Here is a 24,485-nt window from a genome sequence, read left to right on the forward strand (position 1 = left end):
ATGAAGTAACAGGGAAACAACCATATGCTGCATTTCTGCCTGCTGACGGGGGACAGGGGGGACGGGACCAAGCCTTAACAGCCTACCATTCCCTAAAGCAGGAATTAGCCCTTGCAGTGTATGTCAGGAGTGGGTTGTTTTTTTTAAGGAACTCTGATTTGATCTGTTATATATTAAGAATCCATTTGCCATTGGGTCAGCAAATATGCTCCAGTGAGCTGTGACAGAAGTGGGATGGGAAGGTATCCAAGAGGGTGGTAGCAAATTGGAGAGGTATAGTCTGAAATTTTATGCTGTACTTGTATTTGTTTGGTCATTCATTGTTACGGTAAGATGGGAGCGCTCAGGCTGCTTGTTATTGTCAAAGGAAAAAAATCATTTTTTGCTTCTTTATTTTGAAATGTTCTACTGTGCCTTCATTCAGCCATGGATTCCACAATGGTATACATTTTTCAAAAATTGAAATATTAATGCAAGAATAAAGACAAACAATAAAAAGCAACGTATAATGAAATCTAAGTAATTAAAGTGTGGTGTTGATGGTACAGACATGGAAGACCCAGGTTAAAATTCTGCTAAAAGAAAACCCCACCACTGGACAAGATGTTAACTTGCTCATAACATGTTTAAACATAAGAGTTGTGTTGCAACTTTGTGGACTGAGAAACACTGCCAAAATTATTGATTCCTATTTTCTGTAGGGAATTTCCTGTAGGGATGAGGAGGCAAATTCTGCAGAAGACCAAGAAGTACAGGATGAGCCCTTTAAAAGAGGCCCTCTGGATACAGAGCACACATGTACAGAGTACACTCTGTACATTATTGCACTATCCAAGTCTAAAAGCAAATGGAGTAGAAGAAACCAAAATACCCACAGTGGGGCACAAGGCTAGTCAAAATATACTCATAGAACATTGGGGGCGTGTGCATCTTTTAAGCATTTCTCTTTGCATACCGTCGTTGAAGGTTCACTGCTCACTAAGTTACATATTAACATTCTCTTCAAATCTGTCTTCTAGCACACATTGATAAAAATGTAACTGAGCAGACCAAGCAATGTCCAGTACACATGCAGCGGTACATCAAAGTAGTCAACAAAGCAGATCTTTTAGCAGATACAGTGCTCCTTTCCGACAGGATCAGATTTTCCTCCTGCCCCTCCTTTCATGGGAGACTTTCTCTACCTCCTTCATGAACCGAAGACACAATTCCTCCTGCCACGGCAGGGCCACACACTGGACAGCCACGGGGAGCCCAATGGCACCTTCGACAGCCTGCAGGAGAGATACAAAGGCAGCATGATATCGCAAAGCATATTTCATTACTGAGGGAAGCAGCCAGTTTGAGCTCATGGCTTTCAGACTTCTCCCTGCGTGGCTCCCTTTTGAATTGATTGAGACTTTCAGGATCTACTGGGCAATAAGGAGGCCTATATTCAACAGGATAATGGAAATGCTCAGAATAGATTTCCAACATGACTGTGGGGGTTTAGTGCTTTGGGTTAGGAGCTGCATTCCATGGATTTGTTTATAAAAATGTATTCCTACACATGTCACTTATGTTGGAATATTGCTAATAATTGTACTCTATGACCTTATGGTTGTGATTTTTTTTACCCAGGTCAGAGATTTGATGTCAAATGCTCTTATAGGAAATAATTTAATCACATTAACCAGTTTAGAACCTATTCCAAATAAACACACTTAGAATAAGGCTGTACAAGTTACTTTTAAAATGTAATTTTGTCTGGCAATAACTAAGCTCCTACTCAGATCAGAAGCCGCCAATGAAGGTATATTAGTGAAGCAGTTCCAGCTTTCCAATTTAATGGGCGGTGTTAACCAGCTACAAAATTTCCCTAATTTCAGGAGGGAAGCAAGGAAGGGTCAATCTGCTACAAAGCTGTACAGCAAACAGAGCCCCAACGACATGAGGCGGGGTTTAGGAATCTGTTGAACTCCAACTCCCATCAGTCTCTACACCAACCAACATGACCAATGGACAGGATGGATAGAAGTTGCAGTCCAACAACATCTGGGTGGGTGGGTGTGTCACAGGTTCCCCATGCTTGATGCAGCGTCTAGGCACTGTCCTTGCCTTGGTTGCTATTGACTGACCTCCTTCATCCTCTTATCCCAGGGGTCTCCATAATGCCCTTTGTAAAGCTTCAGCTCTTCCTCATCTGCCTGTGTCACTGTAGTAACTGGGACAACTCCGGCCGGAAAATTCAAGACGTTGTATAAATGGGTGTAAGTGGTAGCAACTGGAAAAGACAACACACAATACTTCTCATTTTGCGGTACCAGACCTTTGTTTCATGACACTAACATGCAAATGCAATAAGAGCGCAGTGCATACTTCTCTGCACAAACACAAAATAAGGAAAAAGAAAATGATCCTGACATGGCAGAGCACTGCTGGATTGTCTTGTGCTACTTTATCAACTAATCTAAAATAACATTCAGAACAGTCGCACAACTGTTCAGGGGAAGGAATCTCAGAAAGGTGTTGATTGACTCAAGTCTTTTCTCAGATGCCTAGATGCATCCACATCAACAATGCACACACCCATGGAATCAGCCCAAAAGGAACTGGGTTTTCCTGGTTTGGCTTCAAGCATGTTGAGAACCTGAATAATTGACTTGATTAAAGCCTGAAGCCTTGAAAAAAAAAATAGAATACGATTGAAGGTGCTTTCTTATCACTTCTAAGAAAATATGGCATTTGCCTGCCGGCACATTCTTCCTAACTGTACAAGCAACCACAAGAGGTCTGGTCAAGCTGAAATCTGTTGCAATCTTCTTGCCTTGAAGTTTTAAAAAGGTGATGAGACTTAATTCACTCAGTTTTGTTTTGTGGGATTAATAATACTGGGTCCAGAGAAGAGTGAGCAGAACTCCACTCAGAAAACAAGATTAATATGGATCCTCTCACCACTAGTGCTCCTGTGGTCTCCACAAAGCCGCTCCATCTGGAATGGTGTGTGACCAGGTACTGTAGGGGCCAGCTAAGAGAATGGGGGGGGGGGTTTGCCAGAATTCAAGGGGGCTGCCTTGCACAGGCAGAAGTTCCTTTCCACTCACTCAATACACCTTTTGATTCCAATTATAAAATAACAATGATAATATTTTTCTCACTGACACCGGTTGAAGGAAAAGTACCAAAGTATAAGTACAATTTCATGCAAGGTAAATATTGAATAATCAAGGAATTAATGCATCAGTCAAAAAATCCCATCTACTCACAATAGTGTTGGAAGAAGGGATGGGTTGTGAGACTACAATGCAACGCAGCTACAGTTCTGCTAGCAGTACCTTACAGATTCACAGTATATTATGTCCTGGGTGGAGTTAGACTTAGCTATACCTTAGTTGGTTAAGGAGTCCATCCCAACTGGTATGGCATGATACAATGTAGGTGAATCTACAGCTACATATGCTGCCATATTGGTATCCTTCAGGTTGAAGGGTAGGTTATAAATACAATAAATGGTGGTGATAATAATAATAATGGGAGCTGTTCTGTAGTAGTGTGTTCCTGTTTCATAGCCCTGCACTACAAATCTTTCTCACCACTTTTCAAATTCATTATGCCCCTTGAAGGAACCAGAGCTAAATGGATTAATAAATGCACACATATCAAAAATTTCTTCCTTTCGCTTGATTACTACTGAGCAGGAGACAGTTACACATTAGTGGATGGATGTTCTAACATCCATCTCCTGCCAAGTTGGGATCATCTGCCAGGAAATATGGTAGATATCAAGGATGGCACAATGTGGCTAGATGGGCCCATATACCCTCTCTCCACAAACTTTTATAAATATTTGGATCATAAGGCTGGGAGAGAAAGATGGTCATCATCTATTCCTCCTTTGCTCAGAGCAGGATGCTCTACAGGTCAGCTCAGAGAAATCCACATAATTTAATCCACAGTATGCAACAAGCCAAGGGAACAGGATCAACATAATAGCATGTATACTGGAAAATCAGATAAGATGTATTATTTGGTACCAAATAGCTTGCCAGCATATCCCAAATTAAAAGCTGGTCCCAAAGCTGGACAAAGCACAACATCCAGTTTCAACTTCCTCCATTCTGCAATGAATTCATCACGGTAAGCCTGGGGAGAAATACGAAGAGAAGACAGTGGCTATTATGTACAAAATGCCACCATCAGTGTGAATTGATTAACAGAAATGCATTTACATCCTTACTTGTTGCTGATCAGCACAAAACCTAAGAAGCTCTACAGTGTTCTAGTCATTTTAGCTGTGGAGAAAAGGCTGAAGTGTGCTATACCTGAAGGGGTGTCTCCACCCACATTGTTTAACCCAGACACTAAGGTCCAGCTCCAAGAACCTTCTGGTGGTTCTCTCATTGCAAAAAGTGAAAATATAGGGAACCAGGCAGAAGGCCTTATTGGTTGTCACATTTCTGGAATGCCCACCTGTCAAATTTCAAAGAGTTAAACAACCATACTACTACTACTACCACTACTACAAACAAATCAGGAGAAGACTGAGACACTCCAAATGCAGAAGACTTGGGAGATGATTGACATGCTACTGCTGATCTCCATACCCTCAGCATGAGTCCTATTTTTCCTCATTCTTTCATGGCTCCTGCTCACCCATTAGTACTTTATCATCAGCTTGACCTCTGTCAAAAATGCTCTTCACTTCATCATTTGGCCCAACCCTCTTTGGTCACTTTAAACTATCTGCTTGTGTACAGAACAGCACACCATAGCGCCATCAGTTGTATGTTAACATAGACCAGAACTGTGGAATACAGTATTAGCATAGGTCAGCATCATTGATGGTGCTGTAGCTGGAGTTCTAGGGACCATATTAGCTTTCAATTAATATCAGTCTCCAGAATCAAATCATATAGGATTGTCAGGTAACTATTATTTGCACGTCTTGCTCTCAGCAATGAAAGGCACAAAAACTACCCAACAGGGAGACTGTATGCACACTTTCCCAAGAAACTGCCCTTTCTGAACAGGTTTCTCTCTGATGAGCAGTGATTGGGGGCAGAGAAAATTTGAGCACTTGGGCACTTTTCTTTGTCTTTTAACAAGAAAACAAAATTACCATCCGGTCAACGTTGTTCTTCCAGAAGTTTTTCACTGACCTAGGAAATTTGCAGAAGGCATGCAGATTAGAATTCATGACAGGAACAAGAGAAAAAAAATCCTCAGAGAAAATTAACTAAAACTGCCCATTTTGGCCATATAGTCACTTTTCATCACAGATGCAGTCACACAGTACATTCACAACCATGGATATATCATTATTCACAGCAGTGGTTGTGAAGTTTTAACAACATTGGTATTCCACACAAAATCCCCATCATGATTTTATTTAGTACTTCACAATGAATGCATTTAAAAATTGTGTAAAAATTAACTTACCCTACTCCAATAAGGGCATTCAGATGTCGAGAGATTCGTGGGAACTGTGAGAGGGAATACATTTATTATTATTATTATTATTATTATTATTATTATTATTATTATTATTATACGCCACCTTTTTCCATTAGGAATCCAGCATGCTTTGATCAAAAGTTATAGCTAAATTCAAAAATATATTAATGACTGAACTCTCCTATGATTAAAAGCAGGTTTGAGACAAAAAGTCCCAGGAACAAATTTACGCTTCACTACCATGTATGCCCAGGGATTTCCCTGGAACTAAGTCACCAATTGCCAGGGCCCAGAATAAACTATCATGCACACACCAATGTATCTCTATTGTTCCTGTGTGCAAACTGTTAACTCCTGTGGGACCCAAGCATGACTGAATAGTGGGGCATAAATATAAGAAAGGAAGGAATAGTAAACCTATACGTATAGTCCCACATCTATCCATCTGGATGCTATCTTCAGAGCAGCTTTTAGAAAAGTGTCCAAGTGATAAGTTGCAAATTACAGCTGATGGGGTTTCGATGAGAGGTAAATCCTCTTTGTAAATTATTCATTGGAGCATTCTACTAAAGAAACTGATGGACTTTCTGTCTTATTTCATTATTCAACTAAAAACTAATGATCCACAGGGTTTGTCAGTGCACACAAATCATGACCTCCCAAGGGGTGTTAATTCACACTCACAATATTTCCACTATCACTAACATCTTTAAAAAGCTTTTGTGCAAGTTCCCCAACTGGTTTTTTGAGGGAAGGTGGAAAAGCAGTTTTGTGGAGGTACTTTGTAAAAAGGGAGACTTTCAGAATTACTTTAAGTACATTCACACAAATTCAACCATGGTCACATCCCTCCAGATATAAGCCCAGGTCCCTTTCAGACAAACTTCACATAACAACATCATTGTTTCTACTGATTTTATCTGTATAGTTGTTTTCAGCCACCCTTGGCTCCTTCAGGAGGAAGGGCAAGAGATAGGAATAAAAAGTAACACTTGTAATTTTTTGACTAGTAAGAACAATTGTAATATTTTTACTACTTTTTGTTTACTCTGGTAAGTGCTTATAACCTTAGGATCTACTACTAGTGATCCCATTTGACCTGTCAGTCTCCATTGACCTCCAGTAAGTTTTCTTTTTAAAAGTTGCCTGATATGGATTAAAATTCACTGGTATTGCAAAATTGCACTGTTTGCAAAGCTGTTTTGCAACTTATCATCTTGTTGTTAGCATTCATGTTACACAGCATTTTTCTCTCCTCATAGTTGGCTGAAATTTGTCACATGTACCCCACCTACCCAAAAAGCATCTGCTCCCACTGTGCTTAACATGATGAAGAAGTTAAGGTCAAGTAAAGGCTAAGGGTTTCTTGCGATCCAAACATCTTTCCAGCAGCCATGCTTTTTACAGGACCAGCCCTCCCATTAGGCAGTCTTTGGGATGCAGGTGGAGCTGTGGTCTAACCCACTGAGCTTCTTGGGCTTGCCGATCAGAAGGTTGGCAGTTTGAATCCCCAGAATGGGGTACAAGTAGATAAATAGGTACTGCTGTGGCTGGAAGGTAAACAGCGCTTCCATGAACTCTGGCTTCCGTCATGGTGTTACATTGCGCCAGAAGCAGTTTAATCATGCTGGCCACATGACCCAGAAAGCTGTCTGTGGACAAATACTGGCTCCCTCAGCCTGAAGCGAGATGAGCACTGCACCCCATAGTTGCCTTTGACTGGACTTCACAGTCCAGGGGTCCTTTAGCTTTTTGCTTTTTTCTTTATTTATTTTTAGGCAGAGTGAGAAGACCACTTCAGGCAACAGATGCTGGCTGGCAGCAGTGGCTCCTCCAGCTGTTTCCCCTTCAGTCCCTGCCAGCCCCAGCTTCTGAGCTAGGGCTCTGCCAGTAGTGATGCTTGCTTGTTGCTGGGATGAACCTGATCTGTCTGTCTGTCTGACCTTGTCACCTTCCCCTAATGGATCAAAGACAATGCCATTAGGAGAGGGTCTGACCGAACAGGCCAGAACCAGGAAACCGGCCCAGGCTATTCATCCCAGCAGGCATCCCACGTGCCCACATCCTACTCGTGTGATGCACACTGATGCCACAAAGGCATTGCAGCATTTGTCTGAGCAGGTAGCAAGCAGGCAAAGCAGGGAGTGAGCTGCAGTGCTGGAGAATTGAGCTGATTAGACCATGTAGCCTATTCTGCACCCCTTAAGCTGGCCTGTTGCTCTCAGGTGCAGTGAAGGCCACTGCCCCATAGGGCTGGTTGGTAAATCTGTCAATTTCAGTTTTTCCTTCTTTAATTCTTCACATTTCCAAATAATTTTCTGAATTTTTTTAAGGTCCTCATAAAAATTCATCAGAGAGTTTGTGGGAATTTCACCTAATGCATGCATCTATCGATGTATTTTTGCCTAATATGCACATTTTTGCAAGTCATTTCCCACTAATATAATGCATTTTTCATTTTTACTAATATTTGCATTTCTATGCAAACTTTTGTATATGCATTTGCATACAGGTGACTTGGCTGAAGAACTGGATTGCAAAGTTCAGATAAGTGTGGATTTCAGAAGTTGACTGTGTTCACATATTGCTTGGGAAAGAGCACCTTTAAATGCAAACTGAATCAAATGACTCTCCCATCCCTGTGCTCTCATCATCAATATTTACGTAAGATTCAGTTATCAATCATGTTGGCTTTTATGCATGCCGCAAAATCAGAATGGCCCTTCTCTCAAACCCTCCCTATCATTTTTATCTACACTTTGTGGATAAAAACTGAAACTGATAGAGACAATTTGATAAATTTATGCCTGTGCAATTCACAAACAGCCTCTTAAAAGCAATTGTGCTCAACCCAGGCAAGGCTAGTTGCACTAGTTTCAAAAGAAGAGGGTAACACTCATGCTTAATTCACTTAATGAAATCAGTGGGACTTGAAAGTTCACAACTATAGCTGGAGTTTGTGCCTGCCTTTTTTCTTTTGACTATCAAGAGATTTTTTGAGTGGATAGTCATGATAAGAAGAATGTATTGTGGCATATGGGAAGAAAAAAGTTATTGCACGGGGGGGGGGGGGAGAGATTTCTGGCAATTCTATTTTCTCCACTTTGCTTTCAACCTGATCGTTTTGCAGAGGATGGGCTCATCAGAAAGCAGCATATGAAAACCTGAGACTGGCTGCATCAAAGTCATTATTCTTAGATTATGATTTTCCACCTTGGTTATTCCGCTTTATAAGGAAGGCAGCTAGAACTTGATTTCAGTTAACAAGATTGACTGAGGCGACCGAGCTCTAAATGAAACAGTCATTTCTGAGACATTGTATGAGGGAAACAATCAAATATACTAGTTGGCATTACGATTCAGCTTGGAAGGAAATGGAACATGGCTTGCTCTAAAGATCCAGAGCCACGTTCTGATTTAAATATAACAATAGCAATCAATGCAAATAGGGAGTCATAAGCTTCCTGTGCCGTTAAGGAACCTGTAAGCAATCTCATTTTCAGACGCATAACAAAAGCTTCAGCATATTTCCAAGAATGCTGGAGCAACCTTGCAGATTTACTCCCTGGCAATCAAGATTCATCATAGGCATTTTTGGAATGGAGGCCAAAATATTAAAACAGAGGCATTTTCTGCCCTGGATCGTGAAAATCCTTGCCCCGCCAGTCTCTCCTTTCCATCCTACCTGTAGTGCAATCCTTGGCAAGTCAACTTTGAAGTAAGCCCACTGAGTTCAATTGGAATGGGATAGCTCAGTTGGTAGAGCATAAGACTCTTAATCTCAGGGTCGTGGGTTTGAGCCCCATGTTGGGTGAAAGATTCGTGCATTGCAGGGAGTTGGATTACATGACCCTCGTAGTCTCTTCCAACTCTACAGTTCAATGATTCTGTGACTTAGTCCCAGGTAAATGTGTACAGTATATGACTGCATCTCTAGTCCCGTGGCTTGTCATCTCTTGCAATCCCTGCCCCCATCTCTGTACTTTTCAATTTCTAAAGATTTACTGTCTGCTCATGAACCTAGGCTCACTTCCCACCTCTGGACTAAATCAAACCTTGAGCATGAAGATATTTGCCAAGTAGGGAACCTAGTGTTGTGGCAGCCAATGGCTTCTTTGCTGTACTCCTAGCTTAGGCTCTGAGCTCCCACACCAGGCCTAGCTGAAAAGCTACCCTCCAAATATTCAGCTCACAGAGGGTCTATCAGCCTCCCTCTAGCTATCTGGCAGCATCTGAGGTTTTCCATGATCGCATTACCAAGAGAAAATAAAACCCACAAGAGTGTTGCCAGCAATCCCAAAGCTGCACTCCCTACTTCTGCCTTACGACCTCCTAGAGGTGAAGGATTTCCCTGAACTTTTCCAGCAAAAGTTGGCTGAGAATCCTGTTCAGTAGAAACTGGTGGAACAGTGTGGGCATTGCTCTTCCAGCTTCCCAACACTGTGCATCATTACTCAGAGAGGGAGATGCAGAGAACTCAGCAGGATGAAGCAGGATAGATCTGAGGTTGCGGCGCTCATCTCGCTTTACAGGCCAGGGGACCTGATGTTTGTCCGCAGACAGTTTTTCCGAGTCATGTGGCCAGCACGAATAAGCTGCTTCTGGCAAAACCAGAGCAGCACACGGAAATGCCATTTACCTTCCCGCCACAGCAGTACCTATTTATCTACTTGCGCTGGCATGCTTTCAAAAGGTTGGCAAGAGCTGGGACCGAACAACAGGAGCTCACCACGTCACGGGGATTTGAACTGCTGACCTTCTGATCGGCAAGCCCAAGAGGCTCAGTGGTTTAGATCACAGTGCCACCCGCATCCCTTATTGTTGACATACACAAAGGTAGATATGGAGAAAGTCTGTGTGTCTGTTTCACAAGTTGGAGACTCACCAACGGCATTAAAATGAGAGCCAGGATCCTTTTCAGTAAATTTGGCAACCGGTAACAATTTATCTGGTTTGTCCAAGTGGAATCCACAAACTCTCCATCACTGGGAAAGTAAAAAGAGGAAGAAAGCAGGTTCTATGCTGTAAGATAATGTCTGTAAATGCTATTTACCTGTTGCATTGACATGCCTATGCTACAGCTACCATCCTTGCAGTTAAAATCCCTGATAGACAAATGCAGAATCTGAAACTTAAAGCATGACTGAGGGGCAGATAATCAACTCCTGAAGGAAATGGAATTTTCAGTAATTCAGCAAAGACACCCCCCCCAAAGACGCAACAAGAGCATAATTTAATTTAAGCCTCTCCCCCCCCCCATTCATCAATTTTATGAAACACACTATAATTCAGTTCCACAACCTATTGTCATTGTTATCTGCACAATACTTGTATACAAAATAATACTACAATTAAAAATATATATTTTTATGCATACATATTCTATTGACATTTGTTATTCCAGAACATAATAAAAAGTGTCTGCTGTTCTAAAAGCCATTCCAGAAATGCGTTTTGGCCATTACTTCCTCTTCTATAATATTTGAATGTTATAATTACTATGTTACACCAGATTTTTCAAAGCAATCTGAAATAATTATTATAAGCCTCTTTTGTTGTTGTTGTGGTTAAATTATTAATAATAATAATATGCCTCTTTTGTTCCTAATTGTTTCCCACTAAAGAGCCTTGATATCTCTTCTTCAGAAAGTTTTTGATCTCCCGATTTGTCCTCCCGTAAACACATACATACACTACATATGTGTCTGTACGTCTTGGTTTCTACTTACAACTTTTCCAGTAATGTTGAGCATCCGTCTGCATAGAGGCCTTTGGTGAAGAGCTCATCCACCAAAAAATCAATTCGAGGAGGAGTGAAAGGTATAAGCTGAGCAGAAAAACAAGGTAAAGATTTAAAGGCAACAAAAATATATAATAAATATATGCAGTTATCATTCTGCCTTTATACATGTGATTCTTTGCAATCAGTAAAAGGAAAGGAGGACCTATATATTGCCTGGATACACATTCTTGGCGGAGAATGTTATTGTCTAATCTCCACAGGCCTCTATTAACTTTTGTCTAGAATTGTCTAGACTCCAGCCCAGTCTATAGGTACAGGTGCAGCCACAAGCTTGAATAAGTACCAGAAAATGTCAACTTAGCAGAACTCTGGAAGCTGCAAAATTTCTAATGTCAGAAAACTGGAAATGTAAGTTTCAGCCAGTAGTTGGTAACTGGTGTGCAGACATAGGGCGGTATTCAACTAAATTTTACTCAGACTAATTGGAATTAATGACCATTACTAACATGGCAGGCCCTCCAAGTGTCCCTATTTTCCAGGGACATCCCTGATTTAGAGATGCTGTCCCGGTTTCTGATTTGATTCCGTAAAGTCCCTCTTTTCCTTAGGATGTCCTGAATTCCATTGGAGAAATGTTGGGGGGTATGGAGCCATCTGAAGGCAATCCTGTGTATAGGGAAGGTTTTTTTAAAAAAAATGTTTAATATTTTGTTATGTTTTTATATATCCTGGAAGCTGCTCAGAGTGGCTGGGGCAACCCAGTAAGATGTGTGGGATAGAAATAGTAAAAATTATCATTATGGGACATCCCTATTTTCATCAGAGAAATGTTGGAGGGTATGACTTGGGCCTACTAAATCCAATAGATCTACTCTGTGTAAAAGAAAGATGAATACAACCTAGGGTGTGTACACTCAAAAGTCAAGTGTATGTTACGTGCAGCAATCCAATGGCTACATTTTCAGTGGTGACAGGCATCTTCTAAAAAACAACGCCAGTAGACTAGCATGGCTCCAGAAAATAATGAAGAAAATACCTTACTTTTATTATCCCCTTCTGCTTCCTTCCCATAGCAACTTTTCGTCAAGTTTCTTTCTCCTTTGCTCCCCACATCTTCCACTTGCTATTTCTTTTTTTCTTAATTAACAAATAGCACATTACACTGCATCATTTACAAAAATCAAGAATCAATGTTCTTGCTGGCAGTGCGCATTGTTTCTGCATAAATAGCCATCTCTTATTATTATTGATTTGTTACATGTATTACAAAACCCAATAAAATTAAAGCAATGAAAATGCAGCAAACAAACTCAATATAAATTAAAGTTCAGGCAATGTAAGAAAAGGCTCTCCATGGGCCCAGAGCTTACCGTGTGTCCTGCTTCCTGTAGCAACTGTCGGGTTTCCAGCACAGCTCTCCTCATGCTGGGAGAGGGCTGGAAATAACCATCTCCATCATAGTAGCCAATCCTGAGTGGCCGGGAGCTAGAGTAAATCTGCAGAGAGGAACCAGAGTAATCACATAGTACTAGTTACTAGGACAATGAGAAGAAGGTGACATGGCTTTTCACAGCTCAGGTGAGGGTGAAAGCTAGGGATCAGGGTACCTGACGGACTGCTCATCTCCCCATGTATCTGTGTGCTAAAATCTCCATCAGAGGCCCTTCCCTGGGTACCACTATCATATGAGGTGTGGCATTTTGACTCTGCTTTGGTTTTAGAATGCTCTTTCCCACTGTCTGATTTGTTGAGCCCGGCCATCTTGTCAACTGAAGAGTTGTTGACACAGTGTCAACATCAATCAATTCAGATCACATCAATTCAGGACTGTAAGGGATAGAGTATTCACCTTGTTCCTCTTTGGTGCTGACCTTTAAAGCCCTAAACAGCCTCGGCCCTGTATATCTGAAGGAGCATCTCCACCCACATCATTCAGTGAGATCTAGCTCCGAGGGCCTTCTGGACGTTCCCTCACTGCAAGAACTGAAGTTACAGGGAACCAGGCAGAGGGCCTTTCAGGTAGTGACACTCACTCTGTGGAACACCCTCCCATCAGATGTCAAGGAAATAAACAACTACACGACTTTCAGAAGACATCTAACAGCAGCTCTGTATTGGGAAGTTTTTAATGTTTTGTGTATGTCTTAATATGTTTTTATTTTGTTGGAAGCCATCCGAAAGATGGGAGGGGGACAAATAATAACATTTCATGAAGCAACCTGAAAATTCAGGGCCACATTCTGAACTACCAGAAACCTCAGCTGATACCTGAAGAAGAGAGAGTCCTGCTCCTGTCTTAAACTATTCATGTAGCCATGCAATAGGTATCATTGTTCAGCTCCTCTGTGTGGATAATATCACTATGTATTTGAGTCACTAGGTGGCACTAGACTTAGTGCTCTGCAGGTGGAGTCACAAGTTTCGTTTTGTTGTTAGAGAGATAACAAACTGACTCATGGGTCTCCTGAGCCTTTAATTTCTCTTACCTAGATGTCAGATTTGACTTCAGATTTCTCCCTCCTGACACTTAGACCAAGCTTGAGTTTTTCCTTCTTTCGTTGTGAAAGGGTTTCAGACTTCAGATTTCAAACCAGCTTCACCCTGGGCCTCCATTTTGGCTTTACCCTTTAGACCGTTGCTCCTTCCCTGGCTGACAGCTCCACTCACTGCTGCTATAGAGTGTAAAACCCCTATAGTGACACCTAGCATGCATGCACTGATATCTTTGCATTGACAAAAATTGAGATTCCCCCACTAAAAAGGAAATTTCATTATGCATTAAAAGCCTATGGTGAATCAACTACTTCAGTGTGCTGTTGAACACAATTCCATTACCTCCTCATTAAAGGGAATTGGGGGCACAGATGAATCCAGGCGAAATAGTTCATCACACAGGAGGGCCCTCATGCACAGAACCAGACTGTCCACATCTCTTGCCATTGGGCCTGTCACGGAGATGACTGGAACAAAAGAGTAAGACTTCTGAACATGGGGAGGAAGATAGGAGTGCTAGTAGCATGATTTCCATGCAGTTGCCTTCCAGTTATTAGGGTTTCTACGTGCACAACAATGCCAAAGGGCCATTTCTGAGGAGGAAAAAGGACTCTGGAATTACTTTCTCCCCAGGCCCATCAGTTTTCACATGATGATCACTCAGTCATCCCATCCACAAAAACTGCCAATTTTATTGTATTCTGAAATGCATCTAAGGTAAAGGTAAAGGGACCATTAGGTCCAGTCGTGACCGACTCTGGGGTTGCGGCGCTCATCTCGCTTTATTGGCCAAGGGAGCCGGCGTACAGCTTCCGGGTCATGTGGCCAGCATGACTAAGCCGCTTCTGGCGAACCAGAGCAGTGCACGGAAACGCCGTTTACCTTCCCGCCGGAGCAGTACCTATTTATCTACTTGCACTTTGACGTGCTTTCGAACTGCTAGGTGGGCAGGAGCTGGGACCAAGCAACGGGAGCTCACCCCATCGCGGGGATTCGAACCGCCGACCTTCTGATCGGCAAGTCCTAGGCTCTGTGGTTTAACCCACAGCGCCACCCGCATCCCAAAATGCATCTACAAATATGTTTTTCTAGGAGATGGTGGTAACTAAAGATCTCACTGGGTGACAATGTGTTCACAGATTCATTTCACCATATGAAAACTGAGCAGTCAGGTCCCCTACATGATAACAACAAGAAGAAGGTAAGTTTTAAATGTGCAACCATGAATTTTGCAGTATGAACATTAAAAAGAATTGAGTTGCAATTTTCGCACCCATTTCAGACATGCTGTGAAACTATGGCTTAGCACAGCCATCTGCAACCTTGTAACTTCCACACCTTTTGGACTACAAGTCCTATCAGGGGCTATATTTGTGTGCAGCCGTTGGCAGAAGGTCAATTTCTGGTGATTTGAAGTAGATCTGACCCCCAATTGTTTAAATGGCAACAATATAATGACTTCCCCTTAATACTGCTGCACTGAAGAGCGTTGGGGATGGGGAGAGGATTTTTATGTGAAAAGACATTCTGGATTTCAAAACAAATTGCAGAGCTCAGAATGTCTGTTGCACCTGGTTCTGTGGATCTCAGGATTCTAGTAAAATTAATTAAGTAGATCCCACAAGGCCTAAGGTCTACATGCATTTGCATAGAGTATTTGTGTAAGCCAGGGGTGCCAACTTGAATAAAATATTGGGGGGCAGGTAAGCCCCATCCTGCATAATCAATCACACGACATGATCAACACAAACCATTTGAATGGCAATGCCCATCAGCTTTGGGGGGGGTGTGGCAACCTCAAATATTTTATTGGAGGGGCAAAGACCACTTGGCCCCTAGCAATTGGCTCCTATGGTGTAAGCACAGGCACAAAGATCATTTGACTTAATTTTTTTTTACTGTCACAGAATCTTACAAAATTAAATGAATTTTCAGGTTGCAAAAGAAATGCGCACCATTTTTTCCTTACATATAGCCAGCAAAAACAGTTAAGATACATCTGATCTTCGTTAAACAAATCAGAAATTACCATTAACACCTGGCCTTCTCATAGAATGGCATTTGCATTTGTTTGTTTTTAAATGAGCCCAAACTCTAAAAGTTTATTGCTTATCGGAAAACTGCGGTCTCCATCAAAGGGCTTGTGCTTGTTTAAATTCTCCCATGAGCTAAGTAACACTTTCAACTCTCGCTTATATTTTATCAGCAATAGACTTGCTCACCTGAGTTCATTCCAGCTACAGGAGTGCTAGCACCTTTGACGCTGCACAAGAGCAAACGGGAAAAGTAAATTAATGATGGAGAAAAGCCAAATGACAGAGAGAGCCAAAGAGACCCAAGCCATGAAATGCAAGTGACATGCGTCAAAGGATGTTCCTAATAGCTGAAAGCCATTGGAAAGCCATTGGAAATTCTGTACAAAGTACCTTCCTTTTTAAAATATTTGATAGGGAAATGTTATAGGCACATTTCATTATCCCTAATTAACTTCCCAGCCTCTGTAAAACTACACAGAGGAGGGCAGAATCTGATGTCCACCCCTCACGGAAGCAGATCCTGATATTTTAACTATGCAGCTTGCATACACTGTGGATTCAAACAATTTCACTTCCCTTCTTAGAATTTAGACCAGAACTAACAAAAATTTGCAAAGAGATTTGAGCTTTAAGTGAAAACAGGCTCTGGGTCTTCCCTGTGTTTAATACTTTCTGTGGCACTGCCCACTTTTTTTTAGTCCAGAAGTCAGGAATTATGCTACTAATGCAGTTCCCTTCCCCCACACCCACCCCTATTTCATAGATATAGTCACGTTTCCTGGAAAACTGGCATATCCTCATGCCTCAAATACTCTGAAAGTTTAGTTGACTACATCTCATAAAAAACAAATGTTACTTGCCAATAACCCAAGTTTGCTTAGACAAAGAGGAGCCCTTTACTGCAACCTCTTTTTGGTGTTATTTATTTACTTATTTAATTTGTATATCGCCCTATACCCACAGGTCACAGGGCAGTTTACAACATAAAAACACAAAATATATATTAAAAATAAAACCAATGTGACTTCAATGTGAGCCAAGACTCCACAGGGCTTAGCCTCAGAATCTGCTTTAAAAAAAAAAAAAGGCCAAAACACAGGGGTTCATTGAGTGAGAAGTTGTCCAATTAGTACAATAATTTTTGCCTGCACAATGGGACTTCTATATGCCCCCACTCCACATAGAATGAAGAACTTGGTGCTGTTCTTAAGGAGACCCTGAATGCCAGGTGGGCCTTGGCAAATGCCAGATCACGCTAACTAACAGGGATTATGTAATGTTTGTCACCCAGAGAACTAGTTTCCCAGGGCTCTCTGTATCAAGACCTGTATCAAGAATGTCTGCTTTTAAACTGCAATTCTGCTGCTCTTCACTTGGTTGATTGTACATGATTTATGGATGGATGGTTCCAAACCTGTGAGACCTACCTCAGCCTATAGCCGGTGGGTTTTATTCCACAGATCCCACAGAAGCCACATGGCACTCGGATACTTGCAGCCACATCGGTCCCAATCCCAAGAATGGAGCCTCCACCTCCAATGAGTGCAGCTTCCCCTCCGCTAGAACCTCCAGAGGTTTTCTTGTGGTTGAAAGGATTCAAGGTTTGTCCAAAGAGTGTATTGCCACAGTCAATGCTGAATGGGATGGAAAGGGGCTAGTAAGTTAATGCTCCAGTAAGGAAGAGTACACAAAGCAATCCTTACAGTTGTTAAGGACTGCAGCAAGGGTATTTCTGAGAGCAAAACTATTATCAAAATCTTCTAGTGACTGGGTGTCACTTTCTCCTGTGAGACGATAGCTATTCAAAGTGAAAGGCCCAGTGTTTAATGGAATACTTTTGTCTGTCTTCCAGCATTTTAGCTCTGTTGTACTGCCCTTATGATCCTGTCCTTGGAGGATTCTGTTGTTGAATGTATGTTTATCCTATATATCTGAATGGTGGAATAAGGTTGCAAAGACTGCTTTCCTTGGTAAAGGTTGTCCCTTAATAATTACGTACCAATTCCATTAAAAACTGGGCCTTTCACTTTGAATAGCTATCATCTTACAATAGCTATCACTTTGAATACAGCTATCATCAATATGTTAGAATTCCTGCTCCGTGATTGCAGTCATAGGATTGTTGTATTTCACATGACGATATATGTTTTGACTCCACAGAGTGGGAAGTGACAGAGACAGGATGTTTGTGTTACTGTGTTCCGTGAAGTGGGACCATTGTCCTTTGTTCTTTCTCTTTGCTGTCTGATGCTAGATAGGGAGGGAGCCATGTTGCAGTGTTCCATGTGTGTTTATATGTAAATAAAGTAGATTAGCCAAAATGCTGAGTTGCATTCTTATGTAAGTGTTGGAGTGAAGAAGTGCTTTGTACAGTCTGTTCTTATCTGTTCAATTCTAGCATCTAGAAAGATTGGCTTGAAGAATCAGCCCAGCATGCTTTGGGTTTCTTGGATTCGGGGGCCTCAACCAGTTCTTTGCCATGAAAGCAGTAAACCATGTACTGAGATAACACTTGGAAATCGATCTTCACAAACACACTGTAGTTCTTCAAACTTCTCTCCTTTCTGCCTAGAAAAATAACCCTAAAAAGCAGGGATGGGAACCTGTGGCCCACCAGATGTTCTTCAGCTGAAACTCCCATAATCCCTTGACCACTGGCCATGCTGGCTGGGGTTGATGGGAGTCCAGAACCATCTCCTCAGGTCTCCCAACTCTATCATGAAGCCTGACTTGGATTTCTTCCTGTTGAGTGAGAGTCAAACTGTGTCTGTATGGCACCTAGCTGTGATCTACCGGGTGCATCATTTCCTGGCATGGGGATAAAGTGATAGGAATAGGTCAACCTCCTTATTTTCTGTGTTTTCAGTTGCTGTAGAGCCACCAAAACTGCCATTATTTACCTAGACTGCTAAGGCCCAGCTGCTGCCTTGAAGAATTAAACAAATGAAAGAAACACACACGTACTTCACTATGGCCTGTGAAAGGTTGGTCTTTACAAATGGAATTGCCCCTTGTTTCTTTAAAACTTTGACTATCACAGAGTCCTCCTGCTCAGGACGGTCTAGAAATTTCACCAAGCCAAGTGTATTGGGGTACCCCTGGAATTAGAGAAATAAAGTGAGATACTTATCCTTACATCTGTTGACCATATCCCAAAAAAACCACCCAAAACATTAGATAAGAATGTAGAGGTGACATTTATTTTAAAGAAAACAACCACAGTCCCTCCAGTCATTAGGTAATATCATCAAATTTCACTTAAGAGTGAATTCATGCATATATTTAGAGGGAATTAGGTCAGTCTAAGAAGCATTTGTAGAGCTTTAAATATAACACAAATAGCTTGAGAAATTAGTGTGCCCTCTCCTTTGACTTTCCCTCCATGCAGATGCCCATAACTAATGGTAAAATTTGTGATGCTTATGGGAGAGGAGCAGTTCCACTGTAGGTGAGCAAAGCATAGGGGCACCCGCCCCCCAGCTGGTGACCCACATGGCTGATTTAATCATATTATATAAGCAAATAGAAATATAAAAATATACATATTCCTCTTGACTTTAAATTCACAAGCTTACTCTGTTGCAGAGCCCTCCTCATCTTACCCTCATTGCAATTATTCAGGGATCATGGCAGAAAGTACCTTGCAGGCCACATCTTCCTTAATACTGACTGGGACTCCATAAAGCAATCCTTTCTCCTTTTTTTTGGTCTCCCGGAGCTGTTCCTCACACTCTGGAAGGAAGTTGGTCACACAGTTGATTTGCCGGGTTACCTCCAAGGCCTTTGCGTGAGCAAGAAACAAAACAGGGGGAGAAGAAGGCAAATTTGTGACAATATGCTCTCTTCTTGACTGTTCACGTTGTGAAGGTGTCTTTTCCACCTTGCAAACGTAGTGTTTTATCTGTGATCATTATGCAAGACAAGCATGCTAGTAGAAAACTGCAGCAAAAGGGTGTGCTCCAACTTCCGTTTGTAGCATAGGGTTCACCCTATCAATTCACTGTGCTGAAACTGGATATATGCTGGTCCTATCAGGATCTGGTTGGTTTCAGCTGTTATTACAGAAACCGCTTTGGGGTCACCGGCTGTCGAAAAGCAATGTATAAAGAAACACCCAAACAAACCACTCTATTTGAGGACGGATCCGCTGCCTATTCTCAGCACCACACAAGACTGCATACACTTCTACAGCTGGCATCTTCCAGCTGCCAAGCAGGCGCCGCATTCACTCCATCCACTTAGCAAAGCCCCTGCTCTCCTCCCTAGAAGCCTGAAATCCAAGTCGCTCCAAAAATGGAAATCCCTTGTAGCTTAGCTGCTAGGGACCATAATAAATCTATCACAGCTGAAAATAACTACACAGATCATATGGTATATGAAAGGCCTGAGTCCATTACATGCCCTAGATGCAGGGGGTGGGGTGGGGAGGAAGATAGTAAACTCTCCCATTAAACCTGTAACTGTGACAGGCCTAGATGCGCTGTTAGCACAAATAGTGCAGTTTGCAAAATTTGACTTTTCTTGGAGCTGGATTTGAATCAGCTTGGCTGTGTGTGTGTGTGCTAGAGGATACAAGAACTTTGGGATAAGGGAATAGTGTCTTGTTTATTTGGTCTAAAGAGCAAAAATGGTGGAGACTTTTATTTTTTAATTAAAATTCAAAATTATTCTGTGAGCTAAATCATCTTAATTCAAACATATTAGACCAGTAATGTGTAAGTAGGGATGGATGAATTTGTCAGTTTTAGTTTCTCTCACTAGGTCATTTTTCCAATCTGAAGTTCACATCAGTTTGCAATTAAAAAAAAAGCCATCCTCCTCAGTGTGAATTTTTCCTAATATTCATATATTTCTTTGCATTTTTGCCTAATAGGCACATATTTGCAGAGCCTGCTACAATGTATTTTTGTGTTTTCTCTCCCCACTAATATATGAACTTTTTTGCACAAAAAACAGCACATTTTTTTGCACCATATGCATTTTGGGACACATTATTTGGCTGGAGAATTGCACCACAAAACTGTGCACATTGTGAAGAACAGCTGTATTTCAGCTAGTATATTGCACATCAGTGCCTTAAAATGAGCACAAGAGCCATTATGCTGAGAGACACAACTCATTTATACTGTGTCACTTTTGAGTTTGTACAGTGTTTATCCTGCCTCACTCCTTAAGTAATAATGATGATGATGATGATGATGATGATGATGATGATAATAATTTTATTATTTATAGCCTGCCCATCTGGCTGGGCTTCCCCAGCCACTCTGGGTGGCTCACAGCATATCTAAAATCATAATAAAAACATCAATCCTTAAAAACTTCCCTACATGGGCTGCCTTCAGATGTCTTCTAAAAGTCAGATAGTTGTTTATTTCCTTGACATCTGATGGGAGAGTGTTCCACAGGGTGGGTGCCACCACCGAGAAGGCCCTCTGCCTGGTTCCCTGTAACTTCACTTCTCACAGTGAGAGAACCACCAGAAGGTCCTCGGAGCTGGACCTCAGCGTCCAGGCAGAATGATGGGGATGGAGAGGCTCCTTCAGGTATACTGGACCGAGGCCTTTTAGGACTTTAAAGATCAGCACCAACACTTTGAATTGTGCTCGGAAATAAACTGAGAGCCAATGTAGGTCTTTCAGGACCAGTGTTATATGGTCTCGGTGGCCACTCCCAGTCACAAGTCTTCTGGATTAGTTGTAGTTTCTGAGTCACCTTTAAAGGTAGCCCCATGTAGAGCGCATTGCAATAGTTCAAGCAGGAGATAACCAGGACATGCACCACTCTGGCGAGACAGTCTGCAGGCAGGTAGAGTCTCAGCCTGCGTACCAGATGGAGCTGGTAAACAGCTGCCTGGACAAAGAATTGACCTGTGCCTCCATGGACAGCTGTGATTTATCCCCAGGCAGTCTTACCTTTTCCATGTAGGTGTAGAGAACACTTTCTGGAGACAATGAGCCATCTTTCAACTTTGCAGACAGTTCCACAAGGGGAAGAGCTAGGATTGGAGCAGCTTTCACTCCTGGGTTCTGCAGCAGGGAGCAAACACATTGCTGGCAAACTGCTATGTCATGTGCATTCGCTTGCTAGACCAACATTGCTACACAGCATTGTGGACACATTGCACTTTCAGACATGCAAAGCAGGCTACAGATTGGTCAGTCAGCAGCAGCATCACATGCAGCTCAATGATTATATATCTAATTAGTAGCAAAATAACAGCTCACTGATGACCAGGAATGGGTACTGACCCCAGGCTTTAGCAGCTAAATTGATCTCCACCCTGCTTTGCATGGCAAGTCACAGAGATATTTTATATGTGACTGTATCTGACAGCTAAGATATCCTTAAAAAGATGATACAACTGAACAAGAAAATTTTGAATTTGAAATATTGACTTAAAAATATTGATTTCAACCAATTACACACTTCTTCTCCTCTGCACTGTGGTCACCAAGAGTTTTGAAACAGTTCTGTATCACAAGCAGAGCCTGTAGGTTGGAACAGTTTCTCCAAAGAGGTAAATATATGGTGACAGATGCCCTCTGCATCCAAAGAGAGTTCTGGGCTGTATTTCCACAAAGTGCAAGTAGAAAGAGTTAAAGCTAACAATGGACATTGTAAGTCTGCAGTCAGATATGAGGATTATTGTGTTAGATTTACTGGTTGTAATGCAATTTATAGCATTCATTTTATACTGCGATGCCTTGTTGTGTTATGCAACTGTGGCTTTTTGTTCAATATACCACCATGGCACACTAAATTAGAAATGACGGGAAATAACTGTATGCTGGTATACTGCCCCAAGTTTTGTCAATGCAACTCCCATTGTTTTCTAAGTTAATGAGGTTGCAAGAGGGCCTCCAGTAGATTCCACTAGATTTCCACGCATAGCTTTTACATTGCATGAAAGATCCCATACAATGTGAAAATGAACAGGTAAGGAACCATTGTGAAGACGGATTAAAGTGCTGTATAGATATGGCCAAAGTTCTCTCTGGGAATGTTACTCTCTTCACCCACCCCTGTGCAAAATGAGAGACTAGTGGGAAGGAGTTGCTCCTTCTATCCAGAGACATACCAGGCCCTAGCATGAAAGTGCAGCAATGGCCTTGACAGGCACCAGCAATTGCCAAGCAATCCTTAGGCTCAAGTATCTTTTCTTTAATGACAGGTGATTTGTTAACAGTCTGCTAATAACGCGGCCAGGGACAGCTGCATTCAGGCTGCCAGTGGAAATGCAGCAGGAGGAAAAAAGGAAAGCAACTTTATACCCTCTTTTCCATGACACAAGGTTTGCCTCAGTTTCAGCAAGTTCCTAAAGTTAGATAGGGTGCATAAATCTGGGGGGGGGGGCGCTCCCATAATAATCTTAGCTGAAGGAAACAGAGAAAGCATGGACTGCACCATCCTACTAGATTTATAGGAAATCAGAGCTTTCAGAGGAAGAGCAATCGTGTTAAATTCAACATACACATATTGGGAAAGTATTTTGTCATCACTGTAAGACTACCTAGAAATAACTGCCACCTTTCATGCTATTAGCACTTTTGCAAACCTCAGCAATCAACAGCATCTCTGCAGAGAGTACCAGAAGAGACCCACTGAAATTTTGATACAAAGAAAAAAAAACCTTTATCCAAGTGAAATGAAACCTCTAAAATATATTCACCTGTTGTTTAAACTGTCTTGCTGCTTTCTCCATACGTTGAAAGCCAAGCTCTCGCTTGCCCTTGGCCTCTTCAAGTTTCTTCTGCACCCGCCTCTGATTCACCCATTTTACCACCAAGATTGCAGTGGCTGAACCACAGAGCACAGCTGAGACAATGCGGACATCCACCCTTTCATCAGGCAAGAGAGATTTCACTTTGTCTAGAGCCATAGTGGGAAATCTGCTCACAGCTCTCAACCAGGGAGAGCTGCTAGAGCTGCGAGTTCCTAATAGCAAAGACGGCAAGGAAGGGAAGGAGGTGGTGAATTTTAATCCCACCCAGGAGCTATCAGTTCCAAGCCACTGGGAAACAGAAGCTTGTGCGTCTAGGACTGAAGAAAGTTTAGGAAAGTGTCTCACTAGCATAGCCAGGCACTGATTGACAGAGACTCCACGTCATTTGCCAATCGTCAGTGAATCCTCCCAAACATTCCGACATTCTTCTGAGCTCTTAATCTTAGCAGTACAAGATCCACCTGTTCCTTTCCATATTCTAGGGTTTGTTTGTTTTTATTTTATTAAAAAAAAAACACCTTATCATCTTCCCAGGGGTGTGTGAGCATGAGGGAGACAATTGCAGGGTAGTAGAGGACATCAAGCCCAACTCATCAAATAAGATCGTGAGCAAGTGAAATTAACTACCAGGGCAACATGTGATGAAAATCTATATGTGCCAGATGATAGCTGAGGTGCTGGCTGCAGTTTTAGGAACTGTCACAAATGGACTCTAGATAAGCTAAGAGGCACATCTGGGGGATGGGTGGATGGATGGATGGATTTACTTACTTACTTACTTACTTACTTACTTACTTCTGAAGATCACAGAGTGGTTTACAATATAAAAATACATACATACTACTAATAATAATAAACAAAAACAATAACCCCCACACACAGTTTAAGAGGCCATAGATTGTTTAATTAGCCAATGCTTGGGAGAAGAGGACTGTTTTTGCCTGGCACCTAAAAATATGCAACAAAGGCACCAGGCAAGCCTCCCCGGGGAGAGCATTCCACAAGCAGGGAGCCACCACAGAAAAGGCCCACACTCGTGTTGCCGCTGTCCAGA

At 41.9% G+C, this 24,485-nt stretch overlaps 1 protein-coding gene across 1 annotated transcript; it reads right to left on the minus strand.

Annotated features, from left to right (window-relative positions):
• Positions 1 to 375: 375 nt before the first annotated feature.
• On the minus strand, positions 376 to 24,485 carry LOC114599050 (vitamin D3 hydroxylase-associated protein-like). Its single transcript, XM_028733592.2, has 15 exons — positions 23,378 to 24,485; positions 21,621 to 21,734; positions 19,346 to 19,486; positions 18,670 to 18,803; positions 17,133 to 17,339; positions 15,892 to 15,932; positions 14,012 to 14,136; positions 12,547 to 12,672; positions 11,163 to 11,260; positions 10,319 to 10,418; positions 5,419 to 5,462; positions 5,099 to 5,138; positions 4,014 to 4,122; positions 2,118 to 2,263; positions 376 to 1,274 (listed from the first exon to the last, which is right to left on the minus strand). The coding sequence occupies exons 1-15, from the start codon at positions 23,780 to 23,782 to the stop codon at positions 1,140 to 1,142; spliced, it is 1,965 nt and encodes a 654-aa protein (XP_028589425.1). The 5' UTR covers positions 23,783 to 24,485; the 3' UTR covers positions 376 to 1,139.

The sequence above is a fragment of the Podarcis muralis genome, chromosome 5 (assembly GCF_964188315.1).
Source record: "Podarcis muralis chromosome 5, rPodMur119.hap1.1, whole genome shotgun sequence".
Classification (NCBI taxonomy): domain Eukaryota; kingdom Metazoa; phylum Chordata; class Lepidosauria; order Squamata; family Lacertidae; genus Podarcis; species Podarcis muralis.